The 17,862-nt window shown below is 41.0% G+C and overlaps 1 protein-coding gene across 4 annotated transcripts in view; it reads left to right on the top strand.

Moving 5' to 3' along the window:
* LPIN3 (lipin 3) overlaps positions 1 to 17,862 on the top strand; it is a 65,593-nt gene that overhangs the window by 20,177 nt on the left and 27,554 nt on the right. For all 4 annotated transcript variants that reach the window (XM_034413917.3, XM_087889172.1, XM_034413916.2 and 1 more), the window contains exons 2-4: positions 9,974 to 10,176; positions 13,201 to 13,296; positions 14,440 to 14,684. In XM_034413917.3, the coding sequence (XP_034269808.2) occupies positions 9,985 to 10,176; positions 13,201 to 13,296; positions 14,440 to 14,684 (533 nt within the window). In that variant the 5' untranslated portion in view covers positions 9,974 to 9,984. The remainder of the gene's footprint in view (positions 1 to 9,973; positions 10,177 to 13,200; positions 13,297 to 14,439; positions 14,685 to 17,862) is intronic.

The following is a 17,862-nucleotide window of genomic DNA, read 5'->3' as shown; positions in this document are numbered from 1 at the left end:
CCATTTCAGCACTTGGTGCCGAAAAGGTTCACCAACACTGGTCTAGGACTTTTGTTAGTTTTGCAGTCCATGGGATGTGTAATAGTGGCTTCCAGAACTATAGTTCAAAGGTGTCCATCTTTCTCCTATCTGCCTTTTTCAGAGTCCAAGATTTGCAGCCATAAGTAGCAATTGGAAAAATTATTGCATTAACTAATCTGCACTTGGTTGTGAGGCTAATGTCTTTACTCTTCCAGATGTTATTCATAATGGACATTGCAATTCTTCCAAGCGCTATACCAGTGATGGGTTTCAAAAATTTTTACTACCGGTTCTGTGGGTTTGGCTTTCTGGGCGTGGCGTGGCATGGTGGGCATGGCTTAGCTTGGTGGGTGTGGCAGGGGAAGGATACTGTAAAATCTCCATTCCCTCCCCACTCAAGGAGAAGGTTACTGCAAAATCCCCATTTCCTCCCGATCAGCTGGGACTCGGGAGGCAGAGAATAGATGGGGGCAGGGCCAGTCAGAGGTACTCCAAACTATTCAAAATTTCTGCTACTGGTTCTCCAGAACTGGTCAGTACCTGCTGAAACCCACCGCTGCGCTATACGTCTTGGGATCTCAGGGCTGCAGTCATTACATTGGTCCATTTTAGAACTCAGGAAGATGAATTCCTTTACTGTTTCAATGGTCTCATCTGCACTCTGACCTATGTGTTCTCTGAAGTTGTCATTATCCAAATTTTTCACTTTCATCTTTGGCTCATGGGATATAAAAACCAAAGATTTGGAGCTTCTTTCTCCATTGAATTCTGGAGGGGGAATCATGGTCTTTCTGAAATATTAAGACTCATAAGCATATCAGGTCCCAGACTCTGGAGGATAAAATCAGTCATTCATTGCATGGTGAAGGCAGGTTTCTCTCTGTGGAAGAAGGTAAGCTGCCCTGGTCATACTGTGTGTGAAGAAATATTTAACTTTTGACTATGATCCACAACAGTCAAAGCTTTGTGTTATTGTACAATGGATGCCTACTTGTCCCTGTAGGCCTGCAAGCATTTCCTAACCTTTCCAGTGTGTATATGTATTGCATTTTAAGGTATTATGTATTCTCCAATTTTTTAAGTGTCTAGTTCCATTATAAATGAGGTGTCTTGATGCTATAATACATCTCTCTTTATATAGTTATACAAGTTAGTCTACATGTCACTGTAGCTAAACATCTCCTTCAAGTTGTGTCCACCTAGTAGCTATATAGATGCATCCTTGTTGCTTTTTTTGGCAGCAACCATGCAAAAGATTGGCCATTGCTCCTCTTAGGGATGTTTTTCCAATTTCTCTAGAACTTATGAATTTCCTGGGGGTGGGGGTGTCTCCTATTCAAGAACTAATCAAATATACAGGCAGTCCTCAAGATCTGACCCCTGGAAGCTCCATTTTGGCCTGCAATGGGCCGTGGGAGGCCTGTGGAGGGCCGAACGGAGCCTCGGAGTGCCGGATCTGGTTCCTGGAAGTTCCATTTCTGCCAGCAATGGGCCGGGGGAGGTCTCTGGACGCCCAAACGAGGCTTCTGAGGGGTGGATCAGCCCCTCAGAAGCTCCATTTTGGCTGGCAATGTGCAGGACTAATGTTGCAGAGCCTCGGCAGTTGTTCCTAAGGGCGAACAACTGCTGTGGTGCTGCTAGATTCATAGTTTCGGGCCTTGTTTGCAAACTCTAGGGAGCGCTTATCACATAACTTCGAACGTTGGCTAAGGGAACACTTCATAACCCGGAGATTACCTGTAAACTTTTCTGCTAAACTTTTCTAGTTACAATATTTAATGAAATTGGGGAAACTTCCATCACGGAATTTCTTGGAAATGGAAGCCAATTGGTTTTGTCTCTGTGTTTGTGTGTTAAGCACAGTTTGGCAGTAGCTACTGAACATGATGAAAGGCTGATCAGTTTAATGCAGTTTGATTTTGGAATCTGCAACATTCCTTGTTTGGGCCACTCTCTTTTATACATGACGTATTGGTGATATTTTAAAATATTATGGGATAATGTTAGAATGTCCTTAGATCACATCCTGTATTTCATAATCAACGTGCAACTGACAATTGCAAACTAGTTAACACACAGGATATTGCGAAATATCTGTGGTTATTTTCCATAATAAAAATGGTACAGGATGGAGTTGAATCTTGAGATATTGCTTCCTTATTAATGCTGTTATATTAGGAGTTACCTGAAGGCCAACTAGAAAAGATTTTAATTTTAGAAAATTGATGTGGCTGCCTATTTTATATACAAACTCTGAGCAGTTAAAAGCAATCAAGTAAAACAACAAAAATGCTATCAATAAAGCAAAAAACAGAATTCAAATACACACTGAACAAGGAGTCATAAAACAAGCCAAGCCTCCTTCAAAATGGGAATCTTATAAAATGTTTAACCACCAAATTGTTAAATAGTGAATGGATTGACACAAATTAGAAATGCTTTAGATAATTTTACTGAGCATTAATTCTTAAAAAATACCATTGATTTGGACTGTCTTTATTTTGTATTAAACTAGGTCGAGTGTTTTACTTTTGGTAAGGCAAATTTATTTGCTTTGCTGGGAGACCAAGATCCAGATTTAAATGAAGAAGGCTGTTGTGTCATTAAAATAATAATAATAATAATAATATCTTTAAACTGACTCTTCCACTTCCTTTAAAACAGCCTCTCCCAGTCTGATGTGATCTAGCTGTACTTCTCTTCCTCCCAATCCATCAGTCACTTATGCTGAGGCTGTTGAGACTATAGATAGAAACAGTAGAGTGACACAATACCACACCACTATTCACCACCTCTTGGTAAAACAAATAAACAGATGAATGGAATGGGAAGAGCATAAAGCCATGTTTTATTCTCACTGATAGTTTTTTATAATTGGATGCTGCTCTGTTACTCATCAGAATGATCAGCCTCCCTGATTCCCTACTCTTTTATTTATTTATTTATTTGTCGAGTATGTATTAGGTAATATATATAAGTATAAGCATGAACTGAATATATAAAATAAATACAATTAAAGGGAACATTTGGACAGGGACAGTAGGCACACTGGTGCTCTTATGCACGCCCCTTACAGACCCCTTAGGAATGGGGTGAGGTCAACAGTAGCCAGTCTAAGGTTAAAATTTTGGGGGTTTTGGGATGAAACCACAGAGTCAGGTAGTGCATTCCAGGCATTGACCACTCTGTTGCTGAAGTCATATTTTCTGCAATCGAGTTTGGAGTGGTTCACTTTAAGTTTGTATCTATTGTGTGCTCATGTATTGTTGTGGTTGAAGCTGAAGTAGTCATTGACAGGTAGGACATTGTAGCAGATGATTTTATGAACTATGCTTAGGTCATACCGAAGGCGGCGTAGTTCTAAATTTTCCCTGCCCAAAATTTCAAGTCTGGTGGCATAAGGTATTTTGTTGCGAGTGGAGGAGTGGAGGACTCTTCTTGTGAAATATTTCTGGACACGTTCAATTGTATTAATGTCCGATATGCAGTGTAGGTTCCAGACAGATGAGCTGTTTTCAAGAAGTGTATTCAAAAACTTCACTATTAAGTTGCTATTATGGACCATTAATTACAAGTTGGTTGTTTATCATGTTCTTTTCCTATTAATTGGCAGTGGTTTTGTTTTGCATCAGTTTTCCTTTGTAATGGTTATATTTGTATTGATTTCTATTCCTGCCATTGCTTCATCATCTCCTCAGACTAAAGGTACTTAACTACATCTATCTTCTCACAAAAGAAAAAAATATTTATATATTAGATTTGCATTAGCGTTTCCTCTAGAACAGAGGTATCAAACTCGATTTCATTAAGGGCTGTGTTTGACCTGGGGGGAGAGCAAGTGGGCATGGCTGGGGTGAGTGTGGCCAGCTCAATGTCCTGCAGCCCTCTGCCAGTGAAAACGGAGCCTGGGAGGGCCGCATGCAGCTCTCCTGAGCTCCGTTTTTGCTGGCAGAGGCACTGCTGGCTGGTCCGCAGTTTCCAGGGGGGCCCCACGGGCCAGATCTAAGCTCTAATAAGATCTAGAATCTAATAAGATCCAGCCCGCGGGCCTTGAGTTTGACACCCCTGCTCTAGAAGATCAGATGTCTCAACAGCATTCCCTCTTCCAGTTTTATCTCTCCAACAGCCCTGTGTAGTAGATCAGGCTGATAGATATTGACTGGCCCAAAGTCTCTTTGAGCTTTCATGACTTAAGGTTCTACAAAATTCCAGTCCAGCAGCTTAACTCTTACTACATTAGAACCACACATGCATGTTTGATTTTTTTGGGGGGGAGTAGAAAACTACATGCCTGGACTTGAAGGTGGAATAGGAGTAGAAAAGAGCTGGACAATTCACATGATTATGTTGAGAGATATAGGAGGTACTGTATGCTGATATTCTAGATCCGTGATGGTGAACCTATGGCACGCATGCCACAGGTGGCACGTGGAGCCATAACGGTGGGCACGTGAGCTCAGCTTATTTTCAGGCCTTCTGGATCCACTGGAAGTAGGGAAACAGCCTTCTGGTCCTGCCAAAAGTCAGCAAAATTTGTATTTCTGTATTTTTGTAGCATTTTACCTATATAGTTTTATTTTTTTAATATTGTAAGCCACTCAGAGGTCCCCCCCCCATGGTAAGATGGGTGGCCAATACATTTAATAAATAACCAACCAAACAAACATTACTCTGAAAGGTGAAAATGCAAATAATCTGTAAGGGCTAAGTACTGTTAAGGAGCACAGTTGACAAAATTGATAAAATGGCAACACATTCAGCAACCAGCCTAAGAAATGACTATTAAGACACTGAAGTAGTAGGATAGCCTTTGCCTTTTAGGATTAACTGTCAAGGATAAAAGAACTAGCAGTCAAGAAATAGCAGTATTTGGTATGGAAGCAATGCAAGCCTTGGAAAAGATATTTGGAAGCTGCCACTTATCTAGCATATATCTACAAACATCAGAATCATGCAGACAGTGGTTGTCCCTTCCCTGTACAGAAAAGGAAGATCGATTTTCAAGTAGTTTTAATGTCTTTGAACTTTGCGGTTGGAGAAAACTCCTGAGCATAATATGGGTACCTAAGACAGCAAACAAATGGATCGAAAAACAAATCAATACAGAGGTTTCATTCAAGGCACAAATGACCAGGGTCAAATTGCCATATTTTAGAAATATATTGCGAAGACCATATTCTTGTCCATAATGCTGCGAAAGGTAGAAGACAAGATGGCTAGCAGCAAGGTGCCTGGACTCAGTTATTGCAGCCAGAAGTACACCATTGAAGATGTGAAGTGCCACTTTGGGAGGAAGCTCATCCTGGAGAAGCTGTATCTATGTGGTTAAAATCAGCACCAGCTTGATGCACATAATCAGTCAACCTATCTTCAGCAACAGATGGTGAGAGCAAGTACAGAATTCTTCCAGCCATAGCAATTCTGGGAAGTGATAAACTGGAGCCTCTGAAGCTGATTGTCCATAGTTGATCTAGGACAGTGATGGCTAACCTTTTTGCTATCGTGTGCCAAAATCGGGGGGAGCGCGGGGGTGGTGGTGTCGTGCGCACACGTGCCCACACCCATAATTCTATGCGTCCCACTCCCTTGCACATGACACCCCTGCACTCCCCCTGCTTTTGGCATGCGATGGCACAATGGGCCCATTTTTCACCCTCACCAGGCTCCAGAGCCTTTCTAGGAGCCTGGGGAGGGCGAAAACGGCCTTCCCATCTCCCCTGAATGCCCTCCGGAGGCCGGAAACATCCAATCTAATACACAGCCCTAGCTAAAAGAGTAGGAGGGAGGTGGGATCTGTCACTAATCTATTGACCACTTCCAATATGAAGCTCCTCCTTTGGAGCCCCAAGCCAAGTGGCAGAACCAGGTCTTTAAGCTCTTGCCAGAAGGTCAGGAGGGTTTAAGTCAGAGGTGGATTCAGCCAGTTCAGACCAGTTCAGGCGAACCATTAGCTCCAATGATCAGCTGAGAGCAAACCGGTTCACTCCAACAATCAGCCGGGTCTGCCTGCCTGCCTGCCCCTGGGCTAAACTGACCTATATCAGTGAACCCATTGTTGTTACACCGGTTGAATCCCACCACTGGTTTAAGTCAATTTCATTCTGGGGAGTGAGTGGGGGCAAGATGTTCCAAAGGGCAGGAGTGATGGCAGAGAAGGCTCTTCTTCTGGACCCCACCAGCCAGAATATCCTGGCCAATGGGGCCTGCAGCATGCCTCCTCTGCTAGTACTAGTAGGATGGGCCAATTGCAGAACAGTGGTGTTGCATGGGCCCCAGGAACTGCTGGTGCTGCTGAATTTTGCACTCTGCAATGTTATCAAAATAGTCAGGTTATTAATGCTGCTTCTTGTATTTTTTAAAGCCACACTATTTTTCTTCCAAACTAGCTGTCCTCAAAATGTATTTAGCACATATTCCCCCTGCAGGCTGGAGAATTCTGAAAGTTAAAATCCATACATATTAAAGTTTCCAAGTTTGAAAAATGCTGGTATACAGCCTTGTCTCAGTCAGCACGAGTTCAAAGCTTTTCTCGTTTGGATTTCTTTAGAGCCACAGATAGTAAAAGTGAAAGAGGTTTCTTCCTACATTGTTATCTATTTGATGGAGTATAAGTCTGGGACAGCTTTGAATTTCACTGTAAGAACAATGACTAAGTGTTCATTTGAATGTTTGCCTAACGTGCTGGTAGCCAAGAAATATCAATACATTCTTGTAAAGCAGCCTTCTAAATGCCTTGTCATTTCTGATGCCTTTGTTACAAAGTTAAAAGCTTATCCCATAGCTAATTGAAATGAAAACTAAGGTGGATTTAATATATATTCCAATCCACCTCTTTGTTTTCTAAAGCATAGAGGTAAATTTGTTCTGCCAACAGTACACATTTGTCTAACTCTTTTTCTTTGTCATGTATTTGTTTATGTCAGGTTTTATTTATCATCTGTAATAAAAATTTATAATAATTAGGATTGTGCAGGGTAAAACACAAGTCCAGAAGAGTATTGGCAAAAAACAAAACAAAACCTGGTTAGATGTTTAGGATTAACCGTGGAGTCCTTGGTGCTCTCTGACATGGCTGTTTGCTTGCAGATGTTTCGTTACCAACTACATAATATCTTCAGTGCTGGAAGGGAGTGGGATTTGCTCTTTGTTTATGTACAGTAGCTTGCCCTATTGGTGTTGGTGTCCTTGATTAGGATGTTGTATACTGTTGGAATGTTTGTCTGGTGTTTGTCTGGTGTTGGTGGGTTGCCCCCGGTTCGCACTGGTTCTATAGAACCGGTAGTAAAACCGTCGGGAGGCTCCGCCTACCGTCCCCGATGTCATGAAGGCGCGGCCCCGCTGTGAACCAGTAGTAAAGGTAAGTAGAACTCACCCCTGATCCTGGTGTTTAATTTCTGTTTTCTGCATGTTGGTTCCAAGCAAGGAGTTAGTTTGCTTTTTGTTTTCTAATATGCCTGTTTTATAGTCTTATCAAAGTTTTGAATGCTATGTAAATATGCCTGTTGGTGGTTGAGCGCATCCATGAACACCAATTTACAGTCAGAAGACATGATAAAATATCTTTAATTTCACCTGGATAGACTTAACCATGGTTTCAATTATGGAAATGTGAACATCCAAAACCAAGCTTAAATCCCCAAATTCTAGGAACTTCTGGCAAGTTCAATCAAAACCTAGATAAGTAGAGATTGACATCATGATTAGCATCACAGAAACAAACAATGCTCTAATCAAAGAATAAGGGCACCAACTCAGACAAACAAATAGTAAATAAAACCTAATCATGGAACTGCAAAGAAGCAACAGCCCTACCAACATTAATAGGCCAAGCTACCGTATCTAAGAGGAACATGGTGGCTCAGTGGCTAAGACACTGAGCTTGTCGATCGAAAGGTTGGCAGTTCAGCTGTTCGAATCCCTAGTGCTGCATAATGGGGTGAGTTCCCTTTACTTGTCCCAGCTTCTGCCAACCTAGCAGTTCGAAAGCATGTAAAAATGCAAGTAGAAAATAGGGACCACCTTTGGTGGGAAAGTAACAGTGTTCCATGCGCCTTTGGCATTTAGTCATGCTGGCCACATGACCATAGAGACGTCTTCAGACAGTGCTGGCTCTTTGGCTTTGAAACAGAGATGAGCACCGCCCCCTAGAGTCGGGAACGACTAGCATATATGTGCGAGGGGAACCTTTACCTTTACTTACCTTATCTTACTGTACCTAAACAGAGGGTAAACCTCTCTCCCTTCTAGCGCAGAGATGTTGCCAAATCTGGTAACTGCAAGCAAGCAATTAAGCTCAGAGGACACCAAGGACTCCACAATTAAACCCTGAGCTACAGATACTCTCTTCTATTGTTTAGGATCTTGGAGTATAGAATAATAGGGTTGGAAGGGATGTTGGAGGTTTTCTAGTCCAACCAATCTTGTTCCAGCAAGGAAGGCTCTTTCTCAGATGTTTAGTGCTTAAATACAGCCCAAAAGGCAGAGCTGTTCCAATCAATTGATTTTAATTAGTTAATTTAATTTTAGAGAAAGAAAAAAAAAGCTGACTTTGATGAGACCACCGTTTTTTTAAAAAAGATTTTTTAAAAAATATATTTATTTATACAGACTGAGAATGACAAAGCCAACATTTTAAGATGCAACTCACAAATGGTTATAGTTAGAAAATGAACTGAACAAAATGTTCATATTCTGATTCACCATGAGGAATCAGGATATTTATAATTTTGAGTCTCAGATTTGCACATGTCAAAACTTTACTAAAGAGAAATGCAGGGGGTGAAATTTAGCAGGTTCTGACAGGTTCTGGAGAACTGGTAGCGGAAATTTTGAGTAGTTCGGAGAATCGGCAAATACCACCTCTGGCTGGTGGGGAGGGAATGGGGATTTTGCAGTATCCTTCCCCCTGGAATGGGGTGGGAATGGAGATTTTGCAGTATCCTTCCCCTACCACACCAACCAAGCTACACCCACCAAGCAATTCCACGCCCACCAAGCCACGCCCACAGAACCGGTAGTAAAAAAATTTGAATTCCATCACGGGATAAATGGCTTCTCTTCTCCGATCTTTGCATTTGCTCAAACAGTGACTCCTTTGCCCTGGATGAATGGAAGCAGCCAAGCCAAGATGAGGATGGGGAGGGCAACTGGCTAAGATTGCTTATTTACCATTTTAATTATTGTTATCTCTAACAGGCTAGAGGATAAGGTAAAAGGAGTAGGCCCAGAAGAACCTTGTGGGTGGATGTGAGCAGTGGAACAGGGGGAAAAAAACCCATGTGTGGGAGATGTAACCTGAGGTTGACTTTGGCACAGGGCATCTGGAGAATTTTTTTGCTGTGGAATAATGTTGAAAACTTGTAAATTTGTGAGAGATGGGAGCATTTCGTGTTTCATTAATATCTGAAAGAATACCATTTCTTAACCTCAGAAACTGTTGTCGGGTGACACAATCTAACTCAGTGACTACGGTTAATGTTTAATTTAAATGGTTTCAACTTCTACCCTCAAAAAGACGCTATAGGGCACTGCACACCAAAACAACGAGACACAAGGACAGTTTTTTTCCGAATGCCATCACTCTGCGTAACAACTAATTCCCACAACACTGTCAAATAATTTACGAAGACTGTATTACTATTCTTCTTCTCTTCCTTACTAGTATCTATCTCTTCCCACTTATTATTATAACCATGTTGCTTGTATCTTTCTATTATATTGTTTTTATTTGTTTCCTAGAACGATTTGATATCTTATTAGTAATCTTGACTATCACTAAGTGTTGTATCTTTTTATTCGTGATGAATGTATTTTATTCTCCTTATGTACACTGAGAGCATATGCACCAAAGACAAATTCCTTGTGTGTCCAATCACACTTGACCAATAAGAAATTCTATTCTATTATATTCTATTCTAAATAGGGTTTCGTTTGTTATTCTTTCTCTTCCTAGAGACTCAGACAATGAACTATGTGGGCCAGATTGCAGAAACTGTGTTTGGCACGGTGAAGGAGCTGTACAGGGGTCTGAATCCAGCCACCCTCACAGGCTGCATTGATGTGATTGTGGTAAGGCAACCAGATGGTTCCTTATGTTGTTCACCTTTCCACGTGCGCTTTGGGAAGCTGCGAGTTCTGCATTCCAGTGAGAAAGTGGTAAGTGGTTACAGATGTGTGGCCGCTAACGCTGTAATTTTCTGCAACTTAAACAGAATTCCTTCAGGTTCGTTCTCCCTCTCTCTCTCTCTCTCTCTCTCTCTCTCTCTCTCTCTCTCTCTCTCTCTCTCTCTCTCTCTCTCAATTTGGCAGGATGCACATTAATAAGTAAAATAACCATGTTTTCAGGCCATTAAACTGGGACAAAGCAGGCTTACATAGGGAAAGTTGGCACTTTTATGAAATGTGGCCTTTTATGGAATGTTCTTTCAAAAATTGTTCCAGCTTTGGCTGCTCAATGGAACCAAATGTATGGTAAGCCTCATTACACCATGCATCTGATGCCCACCCACTTATTCTCTTTAGAGTAGAAAATGGAAGCCCATAGCCACCGGACATATTCACAAATCTTTATACTATACAAAGATTTCATGAAAGACTCTAATAATCATCCCAGTTTTTTGTGCTTCAGCCTTCAATCAGAATTCCTTTGGCTGGCAATGATTATTTGTTTATTAAATTTATATGTTGTCCATCTCACTATCCAAAGTGAAATGAATTATTACTATCACTATCCAAAGTGATGATGGCAGCTGTACGCTAACATATCTGAAAGGCAAAAAAAATATATCATCTCCTGTATTGTCAATTCATTTTTTTTTCATTAGTCTCTGAAAATGTTCAATACATGTAAAAAAAAAATGGAATAGTCTCCATTCCTGTTTACTTTTTAGCAGTGAAAAATTCAACATGCTTTGAAACCTAAATCCATCTGCCTCATTTTATTGTCAACTATGCCACACTAATCATGGTATATACAGCAGAATCATAAGATTGTTTTTACATAGCCTCAGGGGTGGGCTGCTGGGGGTTCGCAGGGGTTTGGGATAACCTCTAGCTAAGATTCTGTGTAGTTTGGAGAACTTCCAAATCTCACTTCTGGCTGGTCCCACCCATCCCACCCACCCTTCCCAGGAGTCACCACGCGACCCGTTCTGGATGCAGGTAAGTGCAGGGCGTGCACAGAGGCTCGGGGAGGGTGAAAATGGGCCTACTGGAAGTTCAGGAAGCCCAGAAATGGGCCCGTTTCCGGCCTTCACAGGGCCTCCCTGGGAAGGCCGTTTTCGCCCTCCCAGAGGCTCAAAGAAAGCCTCCAGAGCCCATAGAGGGCAAAAACGCCCCTCCTGCCATGGTGCAGGAGGCCGACTAGGTCATGCCCACCCTGGCCACACCCACCCAGCAACCAGGCAGAGATCCCCTTGCTAAAATTTTTGAAGCCCACCCCTACATAGCTTCAACTACCAAAGCCATATTTATTTATTGAATGTGTATGCCACTCAATCGCAATAGTTCTAGGCATATGACTGAATTATAATATAAACAACAACATCCCAATTACCAATTACAGCATCAAAATCAGCAATCAAGAACAATGAAATTCTAAAGGGCTTGGCTAAAAAATACATTTCAAACTCTCTCCTCAGCTGAATAAGGAAGGGCCAGCTTCAGCTCCATAATGTAAGCCCTGTAATACATAGAATAATAATTATTATTTGAATAACGAGAACTAATTGCTTATGCTAAATCAACCTGTAGCAAAGGGATAGTTAAGTAATTTGAATCAGAAGGTAAGTATATTGCCTTCTGATATTTTTGGGTTAGAGGCGAAGTCCTCTGTGTATCTGTTGAATGACGTACATTGCACAAAGTTGTCTCTCAGTGGAGCCATTTACAGCAGCACACCAGATATTTTTAAACTGGTCTGTGTACTTTTAATCTTCTCGCTCATTTCCTGCTATGTTGAAATCTGTCATTCCTACTGATAAAAGGGAGAATGAAGAAAGAGAGAGCCTCCACAGCAGAAAATGGAACTGGAAAGTGGCATTAATTAAACGGAGATAGGGGAGTTGAAGGACACTACCAGATTCAAGGAAGAGGTGAAGAAGCTTCTTGGATGAGAAGTGAAACATCTTCAAAGAAAAACCAGAAAGTCCAGTTGCCTCTTGAAAAAGCACCTTTGGGACAACCATGACCTGGATGGCTGAGAATCTCCATAGACACTCAGTATTTGTGCAAGGAACATCAGGTGGAAGAATCCTGGTTGTAGCAGCATTGCCTTTATTATTTTTTTCCCCTAAACGTGACAATTCAGATCCAACTTGGATATTAGCAGTAATTGAGAAAAAAGTTCTTTTCCACTCCATAATATTTTCACCTCCACATCTCCATGGCTTTTTTTCCTTGCAGTAATCTATTTGTTTTGTAAAAAAATCTGTAATAAAATTTGACTGAAACCCATAGATTTTTGTGGGTTCTTTAAACAGTAAGCATGCTCTTATTTATTTAGACATTTTATATATACTGACTGTAGAAATACACCTTAAACAGTGGTGGGATTCAGCCGGTTTGGGCAAACCAGTAGTTAAATTACTGTCTGGCCCCACCCCACCCCTCCCTGCCCCTTTCAGTAGTCCTCACGCACCCCATTTTGGTTCCCAGGTAAGTGCAGGGAGGCCTCCTAGGCCCAAAACAGGGTGCAGGAGGGTGCGGCGTGTTCCCCACATGGCCCGTTTTTGCTCCTAGGAGGTTGCAGGGAGGCCTATTAGGCCCAAAATGGGGTGTGGGGGGTGGCAAGTCCCCTCCGTGGCGTGTTTTTGCGCCCTGGGGGGTGCAGAAGGCCAAGTGCTGCCTGTCACACCCTCTGGCCACACCCACCATGGCCCCATGCACCCAACTGGTCATTAGGGCAGAGAACCAGTTGTTAAATTATTTGAATCCCACCACTGATCTTAAACATGTTTCCTCTTTAAAAAACGTAAGATTAACATTGATATCTTAGTTCTGTCTTTCATGGCAACATGAAGGAAATGCTGCTGAATAAACTTAAATGATCTCTTCATTTCTAAATGTGTGTCGACCAGATCCATTTTCTCATCCTCCATTTCTGATAAAGGAAATGGTTGGATTTTTTTTCAGAAATGGTTTCCTAGGCTTAAGGTAATTTGATCTTTCCTTTTTTATTAGGTTGATATAGAAATCAATGGAGAGCCAGTCAATCTGCATATGAAGCTGGGTGACAATGGAGAAGCCTTTTTTGTCCAGGAGTCAGAAGAACAAAAGGTGGGCATATTTATAGGACATAAATATGCATCTGGCCATTTCTTTCAGACATACTTCTTAGTAGGCCTGACCACTGATTCTCAACCTTAGCAACTTCAAAATCTATGGAGTTCAACTCCTAGAATGCTGAGAGTTGAAGTCCATGCATCTTAAAATTGCTAAGGTTGAGAAACATTGGGTTACACCAAAAGCATAGTATTCTGAAGCCCTGTTGTGTGACACACACACACACACCCTTACCAAAATCAGATTTCTCATTGATTTCTCAAGTTTTGCTAGGGATTGCTCTTCACTGGGAAAACATGAGAACATCACTGCAATCTTCCCCTCTGAAATATCCAAGTCCAAAGAATATCCAAAGGAATATGCTCATTGTTGAACTGAGGTCTAGACAGTTTATCTTTTATTTTTTTTAAAAAAGAGGATGAAGTTTCAAAATAGGTGTTGAGACATTTTTATTTAGTCCCAAGAAACAAATATTTTAAAATATTTTCCAAGTGTTAATAATATTAAAAAAATATGGTTGTGGGAGAAGGTCTAGCTCTTGCAGCTGCTGCTGCTTTTTCCCTGACTAATTGAGTTTATTTTTTCTTGGTAGGCGTGGGGTGAAATCTATCCATAGCTCTTAGAATCCTGGACTTGTAAAATCAGAATATGTAGATCTTCTAGTCTGCAATCCTTGGTTTATATTTGGTGCTGAGTTTGCAGTTTGATTTGCCTAGTGTTATGACTTAAACCAGTAGTGGAATTTAATTTTTTTTACTACCGGTTCTGTGGGCGTGGCTTGGTGGGCGTGGTGTGGCTTTTGTGGGCATGGTGGGGGAAGGATACTACAAAATTTCCATTCCCTCCCCACTCCTGGGGGAAGGATATTGCAAAATCTCCATTCCCACCCCACTCCAGGAGAAGGATATTGCAAAATCTCCATTCCCACCCCACTCCAGGAGAAGGATATTCAAAATCTCCATTCCCACCCTACTCTGGGGCCAACCAGAGGTGGTATTTGCCGGTTCTCCGAAGTACTCAAAATTTCTGCTACCGGTTCTTCAGAACCTGTCAGAACCTGCTGAATTTCACCCCTGTCTTAAACCTGACTCAATCCTGGCTGAGAAACTGATCAGATTTATCCCATCTGTCTCCCAGGAGAGAATCCCAAGCTTCTTGTGCACATCTCCCATCCCCACTGAGAAAAGCATCGATGCTGTGGCCAAATCTGCCAAGTTATACGGGAACTCTGATGGCCTGGGCTCAGATACAGCTACTCGTAAGAAAAGATGGCGCAAGAAGAAGCCAAAGAAAAGAGAATCATCTGGAGATTCAACATCAGAAGAAGAAGGGACAGAGAGTGAGAGATCTCTGGAGGAGAAGCGAAAAGTGTTGATTTCCAAGTAAGAGTATATACCAAACTGGCAGTAGTACTGTCTTGTCTTCAAACGTTTGCTGTTGCTGAGATTCTTTTTAATTGCAGATGGCAGGTACTGAGTTTGGAATCTTTTTTATCTGAATTTATCCCCCTTTTCATTTAGCTGCTGATCTGCTACACCCAGTATCCTTGCTTTACTTATACAGGTAGTCTTCTAGGTACAACCATAATGAAGCCTGCACATCAAGATTGTAAATTGTGATGGTCATAAAATAGGTTAACCCTTCGACTGACTCAATTTTGTTATCTTTTTTTGTGGCAGTTAAGCGATCCAATGGTTTGCTATGGTCCAGTTTTGCCAAAACCCAGAAGTAAGTTCTGGTTTTAGGCAAAAGTGTCAAAAAAGGTTATGGGACCATGGGATGTTGCAAATGGCCATAAATGCAAGCCAGTTGCCAAATGGTCACATAACTGCAGGGCTGGGGCAGGCAACAGAACTTCAGAACTGGGTAATAAGTACCAAAGTCTGTCATAACTTAGAACAATCGCTAAGCAACCAGTTATAAGTCAAGGACTAACTATATTCAATATTTCAGCTGATATATTGAAAAAGCAAGTTAAGAGGGAAGTATGAAGCAGCTGTTAGTTCTGTGAAAATAAATGCATAAATAAACTGGCCTGTTAACTTCCAAGGGTTTGTTTCTAATCTGAAATCAATAAATGAATGAAAGATGTAAAGATAACATACCAAAACAAACAATTCTTCTAAAATTAGAGTCAATGGCTTCAATGGCAGTAAGAATTTTAGTTTAGTTGTTTGCCCTAAATGCAGATAGAAATTTCTTCCCTGATTTTAATTATGAAATCTGCATAGCTTTATTGGAAAGGAAATCCATAGAAAACCACTGTACACTTGGTGATATTTATAAGATGTGGTTTCAATATTAATACCCTAAAGCCGTGATGGCGAATCTATGGCACACATGCCACAGGTGGTATGCAGAGCCATATCTGTGTGCATGCGAGCATTACCCTATCTCAGCTCCAGTGCGCATGCGCGCGCTGGCCAACTGATTTTCAGGCCTTCCGGGCCCACCGGAAGTCGGGAAATGGCCCGTTTCCGGCCTCCGGAGGGCCTCCGGGTGGGGGGGAGGCCATTTTCGCCCTCACTAGGCTCCTAGAAAGCCAAAAGTGAGGGGAGTGGGGGGGGGTTACGTGCACATGCACAGGGCACATTGAATTATGGGAGTGGGCACACGCGCACATGACCCCCCCATGCTCCCCCCATTTTTGGCAGGCAACGGCAAAACGGTTAGCCATCACTGCCCTAAAACCTATCTTATGTTCAACCAAACTGAGTATAATCAGTCCTCCATATATTATGATTCTTCATAGGTTTTATGAAAATCTTTCATTTTCTACCTATTCTGATGGGGGAACAGGAAGATGGCTAAAACTCTGACAACTTGAAATAACTATCAGTTTGTATTTAATTTGGTGGATCAAACTTTCTCGAAATATATTACTGAATTTTAAAGGACCTTTGGCAGATGTTCAGGTTTCAGATTACTTGATCTTGTCTAATGAGCATTTGTGTCACGGTTGATTGTCTTTTCTATATTTCGGAATAATGAGGCCCACAGGGAGAAAGGATGCTGAATTTAAGGTTTTTAAGTCTGTAGCACTTCAAAATCTTAATTTCTCCCACAGTGTTTATGCATTTGCAATTTAATATATTCTGCTGTAATGTAATGAAAGATGCTTTGTATCTGGGTGGCAGAGTGGCATTTCTTTAGCCTTCTTGTTTTCAAGTAGGACTTAAACGAATAATGTCTCAGATTTTGTGTTTTCTTTCTGAATGCAAATAAGAAGGCACACCCTCCCTATTTGTGTCCTTTTCCCAATCCAAATGAATTCATGCTGATGAAATTTCAAGGTTGCTCATGCACAACTTCTCAGGTGTGAACTTTGAATTTGCTGAGACAAAAGACACGAAGTGAGAACTGGCTCTGTGGCTTTTGGAAACAAGTCTGTTCAAATTTTCATAATAGTTTAAAGGTTCCAAAGATAGATGTTACTGTTCACGAATGAGATGGAAAGAAAGATGTAAATCAGATAACACTTGGTATGTGCTAAGGATTTGCCTTGCCCAATGAAAGCAATGCTAAACTAATGAAATATCAGCCTTGCAATATAAAGTTCCAATAATTTGCAGTTTTTCTTTTTTGCATTTCAAATGCAAAAGGAGGTGATGAGGAATGTGGCCTTTGGCTGCATAACTCTTTCCCAGGAAAGCTTGCTTAACATCTACTTTGAAGCTATTATAATGGCCTTTTTTAATTTTCCAGGATTTTTTTTCATTAACATAATATATGCAGTGAGCTTTTTTTTTGTTTTGGGGCTGCCTTTATACTGCTATATATTTATAATTTGAAATCAAAGTCTTGTAGAAACGTGTCAAAATATGGATTATAACTGCTTAAAGTGAACAAATGAACAAGGTTGCAGTCATGAATCAGAATTTGATCCGCTGGCAAGCTTGCCTGCCACATCAGTCAAGAAACCTTTGAGCTTGGAGCCCAGTGAGACTTCTGTATTCTGGTAAACAACTGATTGAAGATATCGCAGTAGCATAGTGGTTAATTAAAGCTGAATATATTTGTACATAAGCAGCATGTTCCATTCCCAAAACACACTGAGACATGTTGAGTGCTTGTGACAAAACTCCTTATTTAGATTATAAGAGCCACCTGAAAAGTCTAGGTCAGAATCATTTGGGAGCAATAAAAACATGAATACATTATTTTGCCTGGCCTTTGAAACATGCATCTTCTTCCCATCCCAGCCTTCCATGATTATAAAACATCAGAAACAAGCTGGTGTATGAATAACAGTGTTGCTTAAAATATTCTTATTTATACAAGACTATGGAAACAATAGTAACAGGATTAATTCAACCTCTTACGAATGACATGTGTAGTCCTATCCTTGTGCTTAGAAAAGCAAGGTCTGTCGTACATATGTATGATCCCATTTCTCATTTTTCTGACTAGTTTCTCAGTTTTCCGTTTGAAAATTATTTTCATCCTGTCTTTGCATTAGTTTAAATTTTTCAGAAAAGATTCATATACATTTTCATACCTTTTACTTTCAGGATATGAAATTCTTGAATATATTCTTCTAACAAGCACATTTTGCAAGCA

The sequence above is a fragment of the Pantherophis guttatus genome, chromosome 3 (genome assembly GCF_059756535.1).
Source record: "Pantherophis guttatus breed Tessera chromosome 3, ASM5975653v1, whole genome shotgun sequence".
Lineage (NCBI taxonomy): Eukaryota > Metazoa > Chordata > Lepidosauria > Squamata > Colubridae > Pantherophis > Pantherophis guttatus.
This window is presented reverse-complemented; position numbering and strand designations above follow the sequence as displayed.